A 20011-nucleotide genomic window follows, 5' to 3' on the forward strand; every position below is an offset into this window, starting at 1 on the left:
ACAAACTTATTCACGGACAATTCTATTATCTGTAGTTCACGGCGAAAGGATCCTTTATATGCATATAGCTACAAATTCAATGCCGTATTACTACAGAAATATTTATTAATTTATTTCCTTTCTTTATTGAACATTATGCATACCTACAAAACAATCTGAGCAGATGTTTGTGTAAAAAACCGGCCAAGAGCGTGTCGGACACGCCCAAAAAAGGGGTTCCGTAGCCATTACGAAAAAATCAAGTAATATTTTTCTAAGAATTTCGTATTTTATACGAAATCTTCCATAGTTTAGGTATATTTAATACCTTAGGCTGCTATTTACTCTTAAACTACTATTCTCAAGCAAACTTAACCGTTACAGTTTTCCTTGAAAGTTTGATATACTTACTACCATCTTGAATTTTTTCAAATTTTTCCACCCACCGGTTTAGATTTTAGAGGGGGGGGGACGCTGGATTGTAATGAAAATTTGCACTTTAAAGTTGAAAATTTCGCAAACATATCGCTGAATCGAAACATCGTCTTAGCAAACCCCTAATGGTTTAAAAAGACCTATCCAACGATGCCCCACACAATAGGGTTGGATGGAAAAAAAATGACCCCCACTTTACGTCTATGGGAGGTACCCTAAAAAGATTTTTTTCCCAGTTTTTTATTGTACCATTTTGTCGGCATAGTTTTCATTATATCCTTGCCAAATTACAGCTTTCTAGCATTGATAGTCCCTGAGCAAAGCCACGGACGGACGGACAGACAGACAGACAGACATGGCGAAACTAAGGGTTCCGTTTTTGCCATTTTATCTCCGGAACCCTAAAAATACAAATTTTAGTTGTAGAAGATTCTGTTACAGTTTCCAGGTTATCTAGAAGAAGTACCGATGTCCCGAATAATCGTCGTATTTTGTCGGAAAAATACGTATTACGTATTAACTAACTGAGAAAGGACGATCAATACGAAATTATGCGACAAAATACGATGGAAAAACATTTTTCACTAGATATCTGAGGTACGGTCGCCATCAGATAATTGCGGAGCGGATTTTCGCACATTTTTGACCACCTTGGCCACTCCGAAATATCTGATGGCGACTGTAGGTACAGGAAGTCATCAAATACTACAGTCTATTCATTAGAAAATGTGACCACGAAGGAGAGGTGGTAGAGACACTCGAATATGACCCTTCTATCAGATGGCCGAAAGGCGATGGATGACAGGCATGGCCTAGTGGTTTGACTTATGTCCTCTCTAATTTTCTCAAGATTGTATGACAAAGTGCATGCATTTTTAACCAGGATGTTATTGTTTTTAAGAAACAGAGGGCGTGAGCAGCGGCTGCGAGGCGAGCGGAGTGCGTGAGGAGATCGCGCGCGACTACGCCGCGTTGCAGACACGGCTGGGACGCGAGTTCTCCGACCGTAGGGGGAAACTGCAGTACAATGGTATGCACAATACTTGCTTTACAGACCCGGCGTACTTCAGGTGGCAAAAACGGAATCCTTTGGGCCTACGCTGCTGACGCAGTTTGCACGGAAAGTGTGGACGCCTATGGAGAAATAGTATTAGCAGCGCTAACTGCACGCGTCGCGTGTGACGAATTTTACCTTGTACTCTGAGCGGCAGGCGTGTGCCCGCGCCAGCTAGCGTGGGCCGACCGTAGACTAGCGCAGGTAGTCCGTCCGCCGATCAAGACAGTTTTTCTCAGAAACGCGTATGGGGACCTTTTTTTTTTTTTTTTTTATTCGAATGGATGGCAAACGAGCATGTGGGTCTCCTGATGGTAAGAGATCACCACCGCCCATAAACATCAGCAACACCAGGGGTATTGCAGATGCGTTGCCAACCTAGAGGCCTAAGATGGGATACCTCACGTGCCAGTAATTTCACCGGCTGTCTTACTCTCCACGCCGAAACACAACAGTGCAAGCACTGCTGCTTCACGGCAGGATTAGCGAGCAAGATGGTGGTAGCAATCCGGGCGGACCATGCACAAGGTCCTACCACCTGTAAACCTTCCTTAATTTTGTTTTTTCTCGGTCTAGGTCTCGCGATTTGTGACACAAGAACAAAAATAATAGCAATTTTCATAGTAATAAAATAAGTGTAACAAGGAGGGGAAAGGGAGAGTGATCCAAATTGAGTGTGTCGAAATTTATGATAAGGAACGACTGCGCGACTATAACAACCAGCTAGATGTTCAATCAAATGTCTCAATTGTTCTCAGCAACGCGTCCCGTAGCAACCGAGGAGCAGCTATCAGCAGACTTCAGGAAGAAGCTGGCGGAGTGGCAGCGGCTGAAAGGAGTGAAGCAGCCACCCTTTGTACCGGCGCGGCAGGACCTCAGCGAAGACTTTCTCAAGAAATGGGGTAAGGAGGAGTTATGTGCAGCAACAAATATGAAATCAAAAGTGGCATCCATATGAACAAACACAATTTAATCCACGGCTGTTCTAGACAGCAGGAGGAAAAGGACACCAAAATGAGGTCATCATCATCATCATTATATGTATTAGCCGTAGGACGCGCGTCTGCTGTTGGACATATGTCTCTCCCTTATATCTCTATTTGCTTCGTTTGGAAGCCGCCAGCATCCACCCTGAACCCAGGGCTTTAACCAGATCATCCGTCCATCTCGTTGGTGGTCCTACTCTACGCTTGCCGATCCGCGGTCTCCATTCGAGAACCTGGCCTGCTCAATGCCACTACAACAAGCAAAATTAGGTCATAAGTCGAAGTAGCAGTTTTTAAGAAAAGAATTGTCAGGTAGTAGGTCAGAAAACCACGGCAGATGAAATGCCAAAAGAATTCACCGATAGTACGCCATGAAAACCACGGTAAATGAAATGAAAAGATGGATTCACTATTAAGTACCAAAGGTACATTAAGCCCGCTCCTATATGACAATTGCATAAACTCCCTGCGTATATCAATACTGTTTGAGCCCGCTACTTCGCTCTTGTGGGAAAATAACAAATAGGTAATTAGCTAGCTCCCTTGTTGCCCGTGGCAATTTCGACAAATCCTATCTTAGTGCATATCTATGATTTTCAACGAATATATCTGGCTTTGAAATCCTCACCACCAATGGTTAACGCCATACAGTGTAGTGTACTTTGTATGTCAATCAGGCAATCCCGTTTCTCTTTTAAAGGTTACGACTACTACAGTCTTAAGCTGAGTCTCTTGACAAAAGTTCTATTACCAATGAAAAAGTTTAACATCCAAAGTTCCTTTTCAGACGAATGGAAGCGCATGAAGGAAACCAACTCGGTACCAGCTTGGGAAGAGCAAGGCAAACCAGATGAAGTGCTAGTCCAAACATCCACTGGTCTCTTCAAGTTTCAAGGTATAGTTTTTTTTGCAGTCGCCATACGAGGATTTTTGCTCTCTATTGATTTCACTACTCACTCCATTATCGCGCAGCCAAGACGCTCGACGCACAATCGTTACCTAGTGTATCATACGCAATGGACAATTTTATTATTCGCTCCGCTATAGGTCTTTGACGTTATTAACATTTATGCCATTCCATGGTATGACAGAATTATTGACCATAACGTACGCCACAGACGAGACGATATCCTCTGTACCTTCCTTTACACTTACAGGTATATCTCGCTCCTTCACGCGCAAGCTCCACGAGTGGGAGAAGTCCCGCGGCATTGCCCCCGAGGCTTCCACGTCGGCCTTGCTCCAAGCCGCTCGAGAGAGGACCAAAGCGCCGCCCACGCAGCTCACGCGGACCCAGTCGGATGGGAGCGTCGCGCCGTCCATGGCATCGGGACACCTGCACGCTTCCAGCTTGAGCGTCAACGACGCTGATGATTTCGAATCGGAATACGAGAGGGATCATTTGGTTAGTATTTTTTGTTATTAAACTAATACCAGAGGCTTAGTCATTAAATCATTATCATCTTGAGCCGAAAAACGTCCACGGCTAGACGTGCCTGCCACAATGACCGATCCTACGCCACCTGTAATCATCGAACTTTTGCGACATTAACTAGGTCATCTTGAGCCTACCAACAATGTGTTTTCCGATACGCGGCCGCCATTTAAGGACACACTGGCCGCAATGGCCTTTAATTCTTGGAGCAATGTGGTGCCCACTGCCACTTCTTTTCCTTTTTCTTTCATAAAGGGTACTTCTCCAAGTCTATCACATACAATAGCTCTCATAATGATTCTACTCTTTTAGACAATTGACATTCAAAAATGTACTCTGTACATAGCTACGCCGTGAGCCGGCTGCTAGATGAATAATGTATATATTATGGTATATCATACGTAACTGGTGACTTTGATCTGTGCTGTAGCTAGGAGACGAGTGTGACGACCTCTCAACACGCGGTGCAGTACTGGTCGAGGTGGAAGCCGAAGAGGTGTGCACCGCAGCACCCCTGATGGCCGTGTCTCCCCGCCACGCCCCACAAACGCCCGTCTACACGTACGGCCGAGCTGAACCGCGTCTGCTGTGTGAAACCAGCAGCACTGCTGTTACTTCTACTGCTAGTCTTCAAACAAATACTGAAGGTACAAATACTAACCACCATCAGTGGTGTAGCGGTATTATAGCACGCGGTACGGATTACCGAGGACCTGGGTTCGATTCCCAGTGATGGTCTTATTTTTCTGTTTTTCTGTGCATCTATATTTCAGTTTGTATTTTCAATGTACAAATACTAGTTTTCTAATGTCGTTCGAAACTCGAGACACAAGATCGGTTGTCTTTTTCTGTCTCATTTCAATCTTCAGTGAAACGAAGAAAACCGACGAGCCCATATTAACATTATGCTTCTTAGTACTGTACGTAAATGGTCAGCGTAGCAGCTTCAAGGACCTTAAAAGTATGGATTTAATCCAAAACTACGGAATTAGATGTGTAAATTATATTGAATGCATCATCATTATCCTGTTCATTCCATAATTACCAAATATTATTAAAGGAAACATTTAGTATTAGTTTTTCTTAAGTATCTATTTAGTACCTACTTGTATTATAGTCATCCACTATGCATCCGTGCCAAATATCAGGAAGTGGATAAAATTCGACAAAACTTTGCAACATAGGTAAGTACGCAAAATAGAAGAGAAGATAAATGAATGAAGAACAAAATATTTCCATACAAAGTTATTGCCATATTCGGGCATACATCATCAAGCGTAAATGTGCCTTATTATATACGTGGAAAGAACTCCTCTTCTGATTTAACTTCTACTCTTTTTGTGGGAGTGCTGCGAGCATAAAAGTACACATTGAATTAAAATTTGAGAATAATATTATGTTTATATGTTAATTTCAGGACGACGTGTTCCAAAAGCAAATGACAAGACGGGAGCCAAACCAAAGACGTCTCGTGAACAGGTGACGTAATACAACTTATATCTTTTTCAAAGAAGCTCTTAATAATTTTTATTTTAAAATCATCTAATTTACACATTACAGTCGAAACCTTCAGAAAAGAGCACTCGAAGAAAAATAATCAGACAACCCAGCATAGAAGAAGATGCCAAATTTATCAGAAAAACCATAGAAGAAATAGAAAGAGGAAGTTCAAGCCGCTTCACTACAGAAAAAGATGGAGATACTGAACAAGAAATACCATATTTTGAGTTAGTCACGGAACGACAAGAAATCGCAACTCCCTATAGAAGCCCACTAAGAAACTCCAAGCAAACTGAATCCAACCGAGAGAAAACTAAAAGCAAAGAAGATATAGACGACACAAAAGAAGATAAACGTAAAGAGGACAGTAAAAACAATGGTAAAAAGAAATCTAAGTCTCGAGCTAGACTAGAAAGAGAACAATCAAAGCCTTCAGAGAGTGATACGGAACATGACGTCGATACAGTGACTGTGGAGATACCACGAAGACGTAAGCGACCTCGACGAGCTTCAGAGAGGCCAAGGACACCTCCAATATCATTGCATTCTGACTCTGAAGGAGAGGTGAGTGTTCGATACAGCATCATCTATGGTAGATTTAGATTAGGGTGGCATTATTTCATAATTAGAGGTTATTTTATTCTTTCAGGTGTTTGTCCTCAAACTGAAAGCTCCGGGACCTCGAGATGGTTCTCCGGAAGTTATCGTAAAAACGACTCGTAAAATATTCTCTCCAGTTGTGCGTAGTGGTGAATCAGTGCCCAGAGCAGTGATCCCAGTCGACGTTGAAGACCTAAATGAAGTGAGACCATCAGACCAAGTCAGCCATAAGAATATCAAATCGAAAGACAAAGCAGAGAGAAGAAAAGCAAATCAGGAACTGTACTCGAGATCCAAGAGCTCTGGTGACCTTCAGGAGAATGAGGAGCAGAGGCCAACGTCAAGGCCACCACTGCCGACTTCACCTTCTTCGCAAAGGAAACCTCAGCCTAAAGAAACTGCACCATCCATTCGCATTATGATACAACGGTACAATATGAAGATCAATGAAGAAGGTAAACAATGATATAATAGCTTCACTTGGAACAGGTTAAAACAGTTGCAAAAAAGATTCAAGCTAACGTGTCATAACCAAAATAAGTATTAGGTAAATTCCTTTTTTTATCACAGGATTGTGGGTAAATTTATTATTACTATTATGATCGCCTAAACAAAAATTAATGGGGCAAACTAGCAAATGGGAGGGATTCCCATACAAGAAACATAGTATTTGTCATTTTTTTACAAAATTTAAAATATTTTCCCTAAGATCGATTCATGCTTCACCGTTTTTTGGTATTTCATTTTTTTTATGGTGTAAGGTAGCTAATAGGAGTATATAATATTTTAATTTACGTCTTTTACGGAGCTTTCGGTGTGCTCTTTACGACAGTATAATTAAGTATGGCATTGATGCATATCTTTCAGGCCACACCTCCCCCGCCAGCAGTGGTGCGTCCTCCCCAGCGTGGAGATCACCGGCCGCCGAGCGCAGACGCCCTCCCGACATGCCAGTAGGGGTTAATATCAGGTACGTAACATGTAACATCCTACTCACTCATCAAAAATGCCAAGGGATATTTTAATCCCTAGACAGTTTTTAAAATTTTTCAATATTACTACTGAGTTAACACTTAAAACATCAAATTTTGTCTAGGTACAATGAGTACCTACCTGGAGTACCTTTTTTAATGTCTACATGCGACTCTATTATTAAGGTATTAGATTTCATGTTTCGATATTTTTGATCACCTTTTGGACGCTCCGAAATATCTGATGGCGACTGTAAGCATGTCTGTGGGTGTATGCTTGTTACTCCTTCACGCTAAAACGGCTGGACAGATTTGGGTGGAATTTGGTATATAGAAAGCTGCACGTCTGGAATAACACATAGACTAGGTACTTTTTATCCCGATATTCTAAAATCTCGAAATCTCGTCCGTTAGGTACCATCCTTACCACCCTAAAGTTGATAATCGTTTGCATGTCATAAAACAATAATGCCAATAGACGTGTCTGTCAACTTGAAAGTTCGACTTAAGCGACGTATTCATTTGATAGGAACTTGATTAAAAATTGATAGACCACTTATTTGGCTGATGGTACCTAAAGATTTTTTGAGATTTTTTTAAATAAAATTCCCAGGATAAAATCCCAGTTTAAATTCCCCTTCTGCATCTAATGGTCTACGCGTGCAAAGCCGTGGATAATCACTAGTCCTAAATATCCCGGACATCGTATTTTCCTAATAATTCACCAAAACGTTCATCAATTTCTTGACAGAAATAACCCATTTCTCGAGAGGGAAGTACAAAAGTCAGCGAGCGCCTGCCAACTATCAAGAAGAGACCAAACATCAGTTGAAAAACGTCTAACACCAGCTCAGCCACCAGGCTTGGATGGAGTCCTGAAATCCCACAGTGCAAATGCTTTGCATCCAGAACAACCTTTACTGGAAACCCCATCACCCTTGCAGAAAATAGAAGACAGCCAAGAGACTATCAAATGTACTACAGGGAGTACAGATACCATCGTTCCTGATCTGACCAAAAACTTGCCGGACACCAAACCGAGTGCAATAGTGGAAACCACACCAGTTCTTCGTCAGATGTCTGATATCATAGTTCCAAGTATAACTAAACTAGTCAAGGAAAACCCAGCACTCTTCGCCAGATCCGTGTCTACTGTGCAGACGTGCCCCTTGGAGATGGAAGGAGGCAGCATGATTTCAGAAAGAGCTGCCAGGATACGAGCCGCAAGGGAAAGGTTCCTGTCGTCTCCGGTTCCTATGAGAAGGGAGGGCACCAGCTCAGCTAGTGATCTGAGGCCAGGTGACCGGTAAGATGGATTTAAGATAAGATAAGCATCATTTATTCGCTATTTGCAAAAACAGTTTCGTAGTAAGTAAAGTTAAGATAAAACACAATAAAAATGAGAGTCGCGAAACGGTCCCTCGTCCCAGCCCCCAGCTCAGCATATTTCATATATTTCATTTAAAAAATATAGGTATAAAAAAAAAAATAGATTTACCTGTACCTGTGTCTGTCATTATTATTCATCATCAGCCGGAAAACGTTCACTGCCTCCCCTTTAAAACGCTACAATGAACGACAATTCACCATCTGCATCCACAGGTTGTCCGCGATTCCCGCGATGTAAATAGGTAAGTAGCTGCTTGGTCTATCTAGCTAGTGAGAGACCTGTAGCGACACCTAGCGCCATCTAGTGAGCACATATAGAAACTCCAACCGTGTTCTACATCGCGCTATCGAAGTTTCACAACTCGGTTGCGTATATATACAACTACCGACGCTCGTCCTTCGGACCTCGGTCCCCAGGTATAACACCCGCCTGGAGATCTCTCTAGTGGAGCCTCCCCCTCATTTCTTGAAGTGATGAGACCTGCCCATTGCCACTTCAACTTACAAATTCTTGATAGTGATAGTTCCTCGACGAATTATCCATATTCCGGATTCTAGGAATTGTACCCCTGCGAAGCTGGGTTGCTAGTTTCAGTATCAAACTCTACCTTTTCGCAGGACAAGCCGCATCAGCTGTGAGAGTGACGTCACGGAGTCTGCGAGTGCGCAGGAGCCGACACTGGGTCGCAGCGCATCCACCGGAATGGTCAACGTCAATCAAGAGTCGTGGCAGCGGGTGACTGAAGGTACAGTCAACTACCATGATCGATACGGCCAAAGTTACAAAATATACCTGTGTATACACAACTTTATTGCCTTATAATTAAGGTCGTGTAGCTATATTTTTGTAACTTTGGCCGTATCGACATCTTTCTAGTTGACTGTAAGATCAAAACGGCGTAGAAACTTGTTAACCAATTTAACATGACATATTTTTTTTTGCCCGAAACTCACTTAACATATTATTATACTGTAGTTATATATGTACTCTGTGACTGTAGCTGTAGGTAGGTACTATTACTTTTCTGTGATAACACTAAAATAAAACTTTTCTAAGAGATAATAATTACTTCTCATAAAACTTGTACTTGGCATAAGAGTATAATCTATTAAGGATATAATTTCACATAATTTCGTATAACGAAACCATCGCACTTTTCAACTATTTTCCTAAGAAAAACCCCACACAGAAACGAATTGCTAACAGTCTAAAAGAAAAGTAAATATACTAAATTCCAACCAGGTGAAGTTGGAACTGTGATCTCACAAAGAAACCAAGGTGGGACAAGCAAAGTTTAGGTTGGTTAGCTCCGACCACACTTAGCACTTATAACTTACACCCTTACCTATACTCACACCACACAAGATGTCGGGTTGGGCCAAAAAAGATTATGTATGAGTTGCTTACAAACAGAGTTATGCGAAATGAGTTTCGGCGACATGATAGCTAATTATTATTCTCTTAACACATTCGCCCCAGTGACACAACGTCTGTGACTTTTTAGTTCTTACTCCTATGCCAGTGACACGTATTTATGACTGCTGTGGGATTTGCGCTATGCCTAGCGTAAGAGCTTAGTGAATCGCATTCAGCTCCGGCAACGTTCCGCTAAGCCTTTACTTATTTTTACACGACATGCGTGTCACATTGGAGTAAGAATTAAAAAGCCACAGACGTTGTGTCATTGGCACCGGAAAGTATTGCGTCTGTGACACGTATACGTGTCACTGGCATAGAAGTGAGTGCTGCGGGATATGCGTAAGAGCTTAGTGGTTCGTTGCCGGGGCCGAAAATGTTAATTGAGCCGGGTCGTGTCGCATCTCGATGCAGACTACCCTAGGTCCGATATCTAAACAAATTTGGCATCATCCCAAATCAAAACGCGAAGCTAGCTATTCGGTAAGCAGAGGCGTCTTTAGCCCATGTAGCGCCCGTGTGCAATTATAACTTTTAGCGTCATCTAGGAAGCGCGCGGTCAAAATGGAATAAAGGTACAAAGTGCCGGGCCGGCGCCGGCGCCCCTAACACCGCTGCGCCCGTGTGCAACGCACACCCTGCACTATAGTAAAGACGCCTCTGTCGGTAAACTTTGAGTCCCATATTGTAAACAAATTCGACCAAACGCTTTGAAATGATAAATAATCCCAGTTTGTAGCTGGCTAGGGAATAATACTTTCCGCAGTGGGATGCGTTTCAATTCAGTTCTTTGTTTCTACAGGTGGTCGCCGCGAAGGCCGCTCCCGCTCCCGCTCCCGCTTCAGCTTAGCGCGGTTGGCGGCCAAACTGCGGCGTAAGGACGAGGGGGCAGTGTCCCGATTGTGTCGCCAAAGCTTACTGGTGCAGTTGAGAAACAAACAGTGAATATACTATTGTATTTATTAGCAAAGCGTTTTAATGAGAACACATAACAAGCAGCCCTAGAAACCTGGCAAACCAGGGGACATTGATCAGTTTCGTTGCAACTTTCTCCTTACGTATATGTTTTTTTTAGATATATTTAAAGGGTTTACGCCATAGGATAACAAATAAAAAAACTGAGTTACTTTATTTAAAATTTAATTTCGTTTCAATCTTGACAATACCACTGTAACACTCCAGCGACCATTCAATACTTGGGTAACAATAATTACCGTATCAAAAAGGGGAGGAAATTAATTATTATCCGTTGAAACGAGGCAATTGCAAAACACTATGATTAGTAATATGATTCAAACGAACACTTACAAATAACATTAATGGGTAATTTGGTTGAGGTAGATTTTATTATAATTTAAAATTTACAAAACTAATTTTTGCATTGTGGGGACAACTGCGACAGCTTTGAAAAACAGTGAAAGGAATACAGATTTAACGGTAGTTAAAAATAACATTAGTTTTAACGACGAGTGACGTGATAATAACGTTACGAAACGAAGTCAACAACAAACATTTTTAATAATTAACGATTACTTTAGCGATCGATTTTGAACATTATCATGTAATATTACTTATTGGCGTTAATTTGCTAACGTTAATAACTGGTAATTGGTAATTTCAGTTAATAAATAAATTATTTTAGTGTAAGGTAATGTGATATTGAAATTGTTTTTTTTTGTGCCTGCGTCCCCACAAGCGCAACTCCTAACATTAAATCGAGAGATGAATATTGCAATAAGTATACAATTCAACATCAATGCAATATACCTTTTTCTTTACAAACACGTTTAATCATGAAACAGTAGTTCAACAGTTGTAGGTTTTGGAAACAGACTTAACATTAAGTTATTTTAACGAAAATATTTTAATTAGTAGGTACTGTTTATAATTACAATATTTCATTTTATATATTTCATAAGTTAAACAAAAACGGTAATGTGTAACTATTATAGTTTGTTATGATGATTTAAATGGGATTTTATCGCGTTATGACATGTTTGACTTAATAGACAGAGCTACAATTGTCAGTGTAATGTAATATGTCTGCGCCAGACAAAGTCAGTTTTTCCAGCTAAGAAATGGTGCTTGTAAGTTACTTTAGTGACTTTAGGGACCGCTTTATAAAATTACATCAATAATATTTTCGCACTCATCACTGTAATTTTTATTACTGTAGTTTTATTTCAAATTCAGCTCAATTTTTCATCACTATAAAATTCATTGGTATTCGAGTAATATAATTTAAATAATCAGTCCTAGCTCCATTCAAAACAGAATTTCAGAAGCCTATTTTTTTTCTTTTTTTTACATAAAACTGACCGTGATTGACGATTGACTTATCTCACCGGATGTGTAGTGCATATGAGGCCAAAGGTTGTGGTAGCTACTATAATTTCTGTAATAATCATTTTAAGTGCTAGCTCCGACTGAATCGGGTATTATGGCGCCAACGGAAAGGCCGGCAGCAACTAATAACAATATTTCTTAATCGACAAAATCCCATTTAAACAATTTCAATACACGTGGAAGTCAAAAGCAATCTAATGAAAGTTTTCTACTATTTGCAACTATTGTTAGTTATATCAAAAGGGTAACTTGTAGCAAATAAAAATGTATATTTCACTGCAATTTTAAAAGCAAGGGAACTGAACGTAAGGTTGAGTCACCACGTTTCGTTATTTTGTATATTAATATTACTTAATTTACAGCAGTTTATATTAACTAGTCCTGAAATTTATTGGTTCTTCACAACGATTCACTGTGTACATTGGTCTCACTAGAATCATTCATCAACGTGAGCCACACACTCATAACTCTGCTTAAAAACTTCAATTTGAATGTAAAATTGCAGCAAAATGTATATTTAACCGTTATAAAGATACCATTACTTTCCCCAGTAAGATAATATAAAATATGAAAAGTTACGATAAACTCAATGGAAAATCAAACCCATCCACAAGTTCCTTGCTAAATCATTAAAATATTGGACGCTGTATTCTAAGTACTTGCTACACCGATCTTACACGAACCTAGTGCTTGATAAGAATTACGTGCAAAAAATTACTTTAAGCCATGTGCTCTAGTATTTTTTCGCGGTAAAAGATCGGTATTTTATCATTACACCACTATCAATGTAACATGCTTCTTAGTTGTTTGTATGAAAGATAGGTATATGACATAAGACTCAGATGCAATTGGTTTTAAAATAACATCAGCGATTAACCAGTTTAAATTAACGAGATAAATAACTGTATAATAATTAACGGGGTATTTAACGAAATAACGTTTGGCAGCAACTAGCAGTTTCTTAATGCCACACTTTTATTAAGAGCGTTAATACCTGCTGAGCTGGCAACGTTGCATTTTTGTCAGTTTTTCTCGATTATTCCAAAAAATTGAACGAAAAATAAGAATGAGTTTGATTAACTGTTAATAATATCGTACTGTTAATTATTAGGAACGAACAAATGTAATAGACTTTTATATTCTTTAAAAACGAACAAATGTTTATTAAAGGTTTTTAAATAAAATAAAAAATCTATCAGGAATAATTATAATATAGCAGTAGGCACATTAACTTATATAAATATATTAAGAACAGTTCTAACAGACCACATTTTTTATTTTCATTAAATTTTTATGGAATAATCGAGAAAACTAACAAAAATGCACCACTTCTGGCTGTTTTAATTTGCTGTTTTATAACTATTACAGCATTGAACCGTATCAACAGCCTTTGTTTTTGTTGAAATTAAACATCAAAACCACAATGCTTTGCTATCGTATAGAAATATGCCACATAAATTTAAAAACAATCAAAAATACCGGTTTATTAACGCAATAAAAAATACAAAGAGCCATTTTTCCCCAAAATTACATTTTACTAAACTGCATAATTCATACTTACCTAAATATACGATCACTGCCGTATTGCGCCGCGCTAACGGCACTTAAACATATGAAAAGCAAAAAACATTATGAAACTGGCAACAAAACAATAAATTACTTTATTTACAATAAGAAAAAATGTGTTTCAGAACTATTGCGGTAAATGGAATGTGTGGTAAAAGTGGAATACAAAGGTGAAATAGGCGAAATGTCTAATACAAACAAGAAAAATCTAACGTTGTGTCTGTTTGTTTTTATACTTATTTTATTTTGTATCCAAACATGGTCAAATTGGTCAAGTAACCAGAGAAAAAGCTGTCACATTGGCTTTAGTAAGTTAGTCTCTTTAAGGCAATACCTATCACATCTACCGTTTTCACCTGTTGTAAACCCACTAAATATTGTGGTGACAGAACACAAATATGGAATGATTACTAATTACTAACCCGTTTTAGTTATATTGTGAACTTATAATATTGTATAAACATACAAAACTGCCTTTTAAAATAGTTTCCTTTCTAAAAAAGCGAAACAAGATACAGAATTATCCGAGGCACAAAGTCAGGCTTAATTTTATTTTTTTTAAAGGACGGACAAGCTAATGTGTATAAAATAATCAGCTTCGTTACTGGTTGAAAGGTTTAACATGTTCATAAAATAATAGAAAAGAACAAAAATTAATAAAAGAGGTAACTAAAAAATATTAAAATGATGCCTTACAATTTGAAGTTAACGATGACCTTAAAATTTACAATTCATTCATTAATTCGAAGTGAATTTGCGAGCTGTAAGTATATTAAAAGTGTAGAAATATCTAATGGTAAGTAGCTTAACTCTTAGACTACCAGTGCGGTAGATACACAAACTAACTAACAACGGTATGTTTTAAACAAGACGTATTTCATTTAAAATCATAAATATTGCGAACGCTTTTCACCTGTCCATCCAGCCATCAAAAAAAGTGTAAAAGTATCTTAATAAACTATAGGAATTCGAAAAAACATTGTACAGTATTCAGGTATCTGATATTTCTGTTTACGTGACACAAATTGTAGTTAAAAATACAAACTTAACACTTGCAGGGAAGTACATACATAAAACAAAAATGGTAAGAAATAAATTAAATATATAACACAACCTCGAGTGAACTTGCGTAAGTATTTGTACAAAAAGATAAGCTTATGAACTTATTATAAATATGGTACAAATTAATGATAAACTATGCAATTCGTAGCTTCTTCGAAACTGACGCCTTAGTCGTTGTGATGTGTTTATTTAACAGCTTAATAATTAGTACAATAATGATTATTTATTTTATGAAGTATTTAGACTCGAAACGTGTTTACACGCCAGCAATGCTAATCATATTATTATAACGTGACATGATCTATTAAATAGTCAAAGTTACACAAGTGTGATCAGAGAGGTGACATCGTTAATAACTAAAGGTGCGGTCAAACCGCTGCTTAAAAAACGGTGACGGTACGGAATCGCAGTGACGCACCGTATGCGCACCGTTTTTATTATCGCATGCTCTCCACAGCGCTGCTTAAAGTACGAAATCGCAGTGACGCATCATATACGCACCGTTTGTTTTTGCATGCTTTCCACACCGCTGCTTAAAATACGCAAACGGTGCGGAATCGCAGTGACGCGCCGTAAACGTCACGACTTTTGTTCGGTAAAGACCTGAAGTTTACGACATGTCACTGCGATTCCGTATTTTAATCAGCGGTGCGGAGAGCATGCGATAAAAACGGTGCGCATACGGTGGGTCACTGCGATTCTGTGCCGTCACCGTTTCTTAAGCAGCGGTTTGGTCGCACCTTAACTCTGCGTAGCTCACAATGAGGGTTTCGGGTTTTTTGACAGGCGAAAGATGACAGTGCTTTCATTCCAGCACGGTGCGGGTGACACTGGATGCACGTTTCGTTTTACTCAAAAAAAGTTGCTGCGGTCTAAACTTATTGAAGTATATTTCAGTTGTAGCCTGGATATGACTGGCGTAAAATATTTGGACATATAGAACTATGTTATACGAAATAAATTTTACCTATCAGATTTTTATAATCAATTAATAAAATTCAAAGCAGAATTAAATGAATGAACGTAATATGCGTGTAACGTAACTCCAGAGACTCTTTTAGTGATGGGACCTAATGGATATTTAGTTATATCGGTACTTATTAATTAGTAAGTAACGAAAATTCCTGCAAACTCCGCTTAGCCAGACTTAAGTGGCAAATAATATTCCAACCTAGAATTTCGCTAATATTCTCATCAAAATTAGCGTAATAATCGGAATAATGATGACAAGAATTAAGATTTAATATTATTAGTTTTATCGACTCAAGTTCCGACACTTTCACTCTCTAGTCTGTGATATTGACAGCTGTCACCCGCACCATGCTACAATGAAAGTACCTACTGTAGATGGCGTTAATATAGTGAGCTCCGTTTGGCGTTTAACTTAGAGACCGTTATACGGTCTTGTTTGTGATTGGCTTATTTAGTTATTTAAACAATCACAAACGTAACTCGAATCTTAAAGTTGACAGACATACCTCACAGCTCACACAGTGGCATAGAGATGATTAACAACACATTGTCTTTGAACTCTTTGACTCTTAGAGCTTTTGACTGTTTAGAAGACCAATTAAAAGATTTTGATTTATTCAAAATCTGAAGCGGAAACCCCGTACTGGCGCCAAAACGCAGCGTGGCGCTTTACTAAATAAGTGTCAAGTTGTCTAAACAACGTTCCTCAGAATAAAACATATTAATAAGTATGACAACAGCAAAATTCTTGCACGCAAAAAAAAACACTGTAGTGAAAAGAATCCCAGCTTAATCCGTCGAGTCTCATCCAGAATCTAAGTTTAGACCCTGTTAAAAAACCTAGCGTCGAAGATAAAATTCTAGATTTTTAAAAGACCTAACTCTACGCCTAAGCCTAGTTAACTTAGTGTAATTGAAATTTCAGGTACATAGTCGGCGTTTTTTTTTTTAATTTAAACTGAGTTTTTTTAATTTTTATTTTTTTAGTATTATTTACATTACATAAAGCCGTTCGCGTTTTTAAATTCAATGTTCGAGAAATTCAAATGTTATTTATTTGTACTAGTTTTGCTATTTTTTTTTTCAGAAAAGAAAGTATTAATAATTGTTTTTTTAAAACGCGAACATCTTATAGTTACAATTAATATAAATTGTACCTAGGTGCTTTTATAAAATCATCGAGTAAAATTATTGATACGACACCATCCACAAAATGCTCACTGACAGAAAACTAACATGACAATATACTCTATCTCTCTCGGTCTATTTCTTTTTTCAAAAACGAGAGAAAGTAAAGTGACATTTTCCTCAGTAATTGAGCAAATTTTGAGAATAGAAAAACATTAAGAAATTGCCTGCTGACTTCGATGAAGGGAAGCGAAAGTATTTAAAAGAAAAACGTTAAAGTAGCTTCGATTTTGCAAGTGGCTAGCCTACCAAGTGTCCACGGATTAACGATAAATCTCATTGTTATAAATTAATACTAAGTTTTGATTAACACAACATAGTTGTGAGTTGGCTGACAAACTCATTGGATATTTAAAAGAGAACGGAACTGTCGTAAAACGTATTTGTTATGAAAATGGATAAAAAAGATAACTATCATAATAAATAAATAAAACTACCTAACCACTAAATGCTCAGCACTCCTAAACAGGTCGATGGGCAAATTACAGAAAAAAACTTAATTCAACATTACATTTTAACTTCTAAAAGAAACTTACAACGAGGAAAATGAGGTAGATACAATTGTGATATGGAATCGAACAACGAACCTATGTTCTTCGTCAACAAAAAGCCAAGTCTTGTCTAGTTTATTTTCAAAACTGTTGTCACTGTTACATTCTTTTGTTTCATTGTAATTTCATCATAATAGTGGAATTCCATTAACATGGTTCATCCATCTTGATAAAACTAAATGAAACAGAAAATGAAGGGTTTGAATAAAATGGCAAATATTGAAATCCATTGGCATAGAAATAAAAAAAAAACAGTTTTAATCATAATGTATACATATAAAAACAGAAACGAATCTATTTAAAACTGATCATACTTTTTACTTTCTAGATTTCTTTGAATTGGTTCTATCAAGCACACGTACAAAATTTCAGTTATAATTATAATATCATATCAGTTAGTTCGTTGTAATAAATTATTTTTATTTATTTTGTTTACGAATTATTTTTATACTATCTACTTGTTTTTTCTTAGGTTTTTAAGTAGGTATCTATTTTGAATAATTTTGTGTAGTAAAAGTGTAAAATAACTGAAGCCTACGTTACAGGAGCATTTATGATTCATTAATTATAATTACGATCTTAACACGCTAACTTATATCGTTAAACATTATTCATTGTCTCTAGCACAAAGTTTCGGTAAAGCCGCAGTATGTCTCTCAAGAAAATAATGGTTTTAACTGAACATTTCGTAGAATTGTATGTAGTTATAACAGTATTTACATTTGATATTATTCTGGTGCAAGCTCTTTTCTGTTTTGTAACTAGATAAACGTATAATTCTACGGATTTGTGATTTTCCATTGTTATTGCAGCGCCTGTAACGCAGGTTCCAAAAACGATCGTAACAGGAATATAATTATATAAAATGTGCGTTTCAATCAAAGGTACGTAGTAGGTAATACAGTTGAGAGGTATAATACGTAAAGTAATAAGAGTGGAATGTAAAAAATGAAGGTAACTCATAGCTTCTGTGGCTTTGTCTAAAACTGTCTATGAAAAGAAAAAAACAATAAATAGTTTTGATTTTAACATCGATAAATACTTTTCATGTTATATACAGGTGAATTTATGTACTATAATGGGAGTTTGGATTCCATTTTGGTCTATATTTTGTACGAATACGTTGCACTAAAGGTGAGACTAGGCTATTGTGTGACGGGAGAGCGTGGCACTGCCGCGCGGCGGCGCCTTATTGTCTTGACGCATGTCCATAATCTCAGGCCGATTTCATAAACGCTATTTACAACTTCTCCCACCGGGAGCTATATACACGCGACCGGCGAAGGGCGACCGGCCACTCATAAATTATACTTTGTACTCGTTATCAAAAATCAGCCTTAAGTCTTTAAATGAAGTCTATTAGGAACAAAACACGCCAAGCTATCATGCTTGTAACCGAGCCGTACAGTACAATCTCAACGCTTAACTATAGAATACAGCGAGACCTCGCGAGGCCGAGGGGCCACCTACCCCTGTGTAGTGAGAGGGACCGGCAGGGCGGACCCTCAACCGTTCGGTTGCAGCGTGGGCTGAATTTTGCTGTTATCGAGACTGAAATCGGTGCTCCGAGTTATTTCGGAGTTCATATTATCGTCTGGTAGTTTGTTGAAGGAGTTGTTGGTGCTGAGAGGCCGGGGGTGGGCTTCGGGGCGGCGGGAGGTGTCGAGGAGATACGGCGCGGAGGTGTCGGCATCGAGGAGCGTCTCGGCGGTCGTGTCGGGGTCGTATCGGGACAGATCGAAGGCTTCGTAACAAGGCTTGCGCATCTTTCCGTTCGGCGTTTTCGACTGCGGGTGGAAGGGTTACAATTAAAATGTTACTCTACGTCAATTCCATTAGTCACATGCTCACAAAACAACAGAAATAGGTTTTTAGTAAAAATTTCAGACTGTAGGTAATTATATTGTCACCCAAACTGCATTTTCATACCAAATTTCAAGTCGATGCCATTAACCGTTGAAGAGTTCTGTCCTGTGGAGACGATCCTGGCCGGACTACCAGGATGTGACTACCAGATTTTTGTATTGTCACGCAATTTACATAAGTACACCAAATTTCAAGTAAATCCAACTACTGGACAGACAGACAGACAGACAGACAACGGGACAAGTGAAACTAAATAAAAGCTTGTAAAATATGCTCTTAGTGCGGCAGCAGCAAACACACGCTTTTAGATTGTCATTTCCATAAATCTAGAGACTCCAATTTGACGCTTCATTACCAAAAAGTACACATAAAGTAGATTGTTGCACCAAGCAGAAAGTTATTTATTACTGCACCGAGTGCCGATTTGGAGCCCGAGCGTCAGCGAGGGCTTTAAAAAGCACGAGGACAATATAAATTACTTAATGCTCGGCGCATAATCTGCTTTTCTTTCAACTATTACAGCAATAATAGACAAAAAAAACTCATGCTAAACAATAAATAGGAAAGAAAAGTTTACATTCGCACTCTCAAAAAATGTCCACGGAAAATTCGCAAGGTTCCCGCCAATGGTCGATCGATCTGATCTGGTCGGGCGATCTGTCAAATTTGGATGGGCGCCAGGTTGGCCAACCAA

At 38.5% G+C, this 20011-nt stretch overlaps 2 protein-coding genes across 2 annotated transcripts in view; one reads left to right on the plus strand and one right to left on the minus strand.

Moving 5' to 3' along the window:
- Positions 1 to 10839, plus strand: part of LOC141434268 (uncharacterized) — a 93133-nt gene extending 82294 nt beyond the window's left edge. Inside the window, exons 6-17 of the mRNA XM_074096660.1 lie at positions 1316 to 1444; positions 2227 to 2370; positions 3242 to 3349; positions 3612 to 3859; positions 4320 to 4536; positions 5307 to 5368; positions 5450 to 5953; positions 6039 to 6444; positions 6857 to 6959; positions 7712 to 8266; positions 8968 to 9095; positions 10569 to 10839. Of these exons, the coding sequence (XP_073952761.1) occupies positions 1316 to 1444; positions 2227 to 2370; positions 3242 to 3349; positions 3612 to 3859; positions 4320 to 4536; positions 5307 to 5368; positions 5450 to 5953; positions 6039 to 6444; positions 6857 to 6959; positions 7712 to 8266; positions 8968 to 9095; positions 10569 to 10711 (2747 nt within the window). The 3' untranslated portion in view covers positions 10712 to 10839. The remainder of the gene's footprint in view (positions 1 to 1315; positions 1445 to 2226; positions 2371 to 3241; positions 3350 to 3611; positions 3860 to 4319; positions 4537 to 5306; positions 5369 to 5449; positions 5954 to 6038; positions 6445 to 6856; positions 6960 to 7711; positions 8267 to 8967; positions 9096 to 10568) is intronic.
- A 2402-nt stretch (positions 10840 to 13241) lies between these two features.
- The window catches only part of LOC141434269 (protogenin-like), a 169865-nt gene continuing 163095 nt past the window's right edge, over positions 13242 to 20011 (minus strand). The window contains exon 24 of the mRNA XM_074096661.1: positions 13242 to 19238. Coding sequence (XP_073952762.1) covers positions 18957 to 19238 — 282 coding nt within the window. The 3' untranslated portion in view covers positions 13242 to 18956. The remainder of the gene's footprint in view (positions 19239 to 20011) is intronic.

This window comes from Choristoneura fumiferana, chromosome 13, assembly GCF_025370935.1.
Source record: "Choristoneura fumiferana chromosome 13, NRCan_CFum_1, whole genome shotgun sequence".
Classification (NCBI taxonomy): domain Eukaryota; kingdom Metazoa; phylum Arthropoda; class Insecta; order Lepidoptera; family Tortricidae; genus Choristoneura; species Choristoneura fumiferana.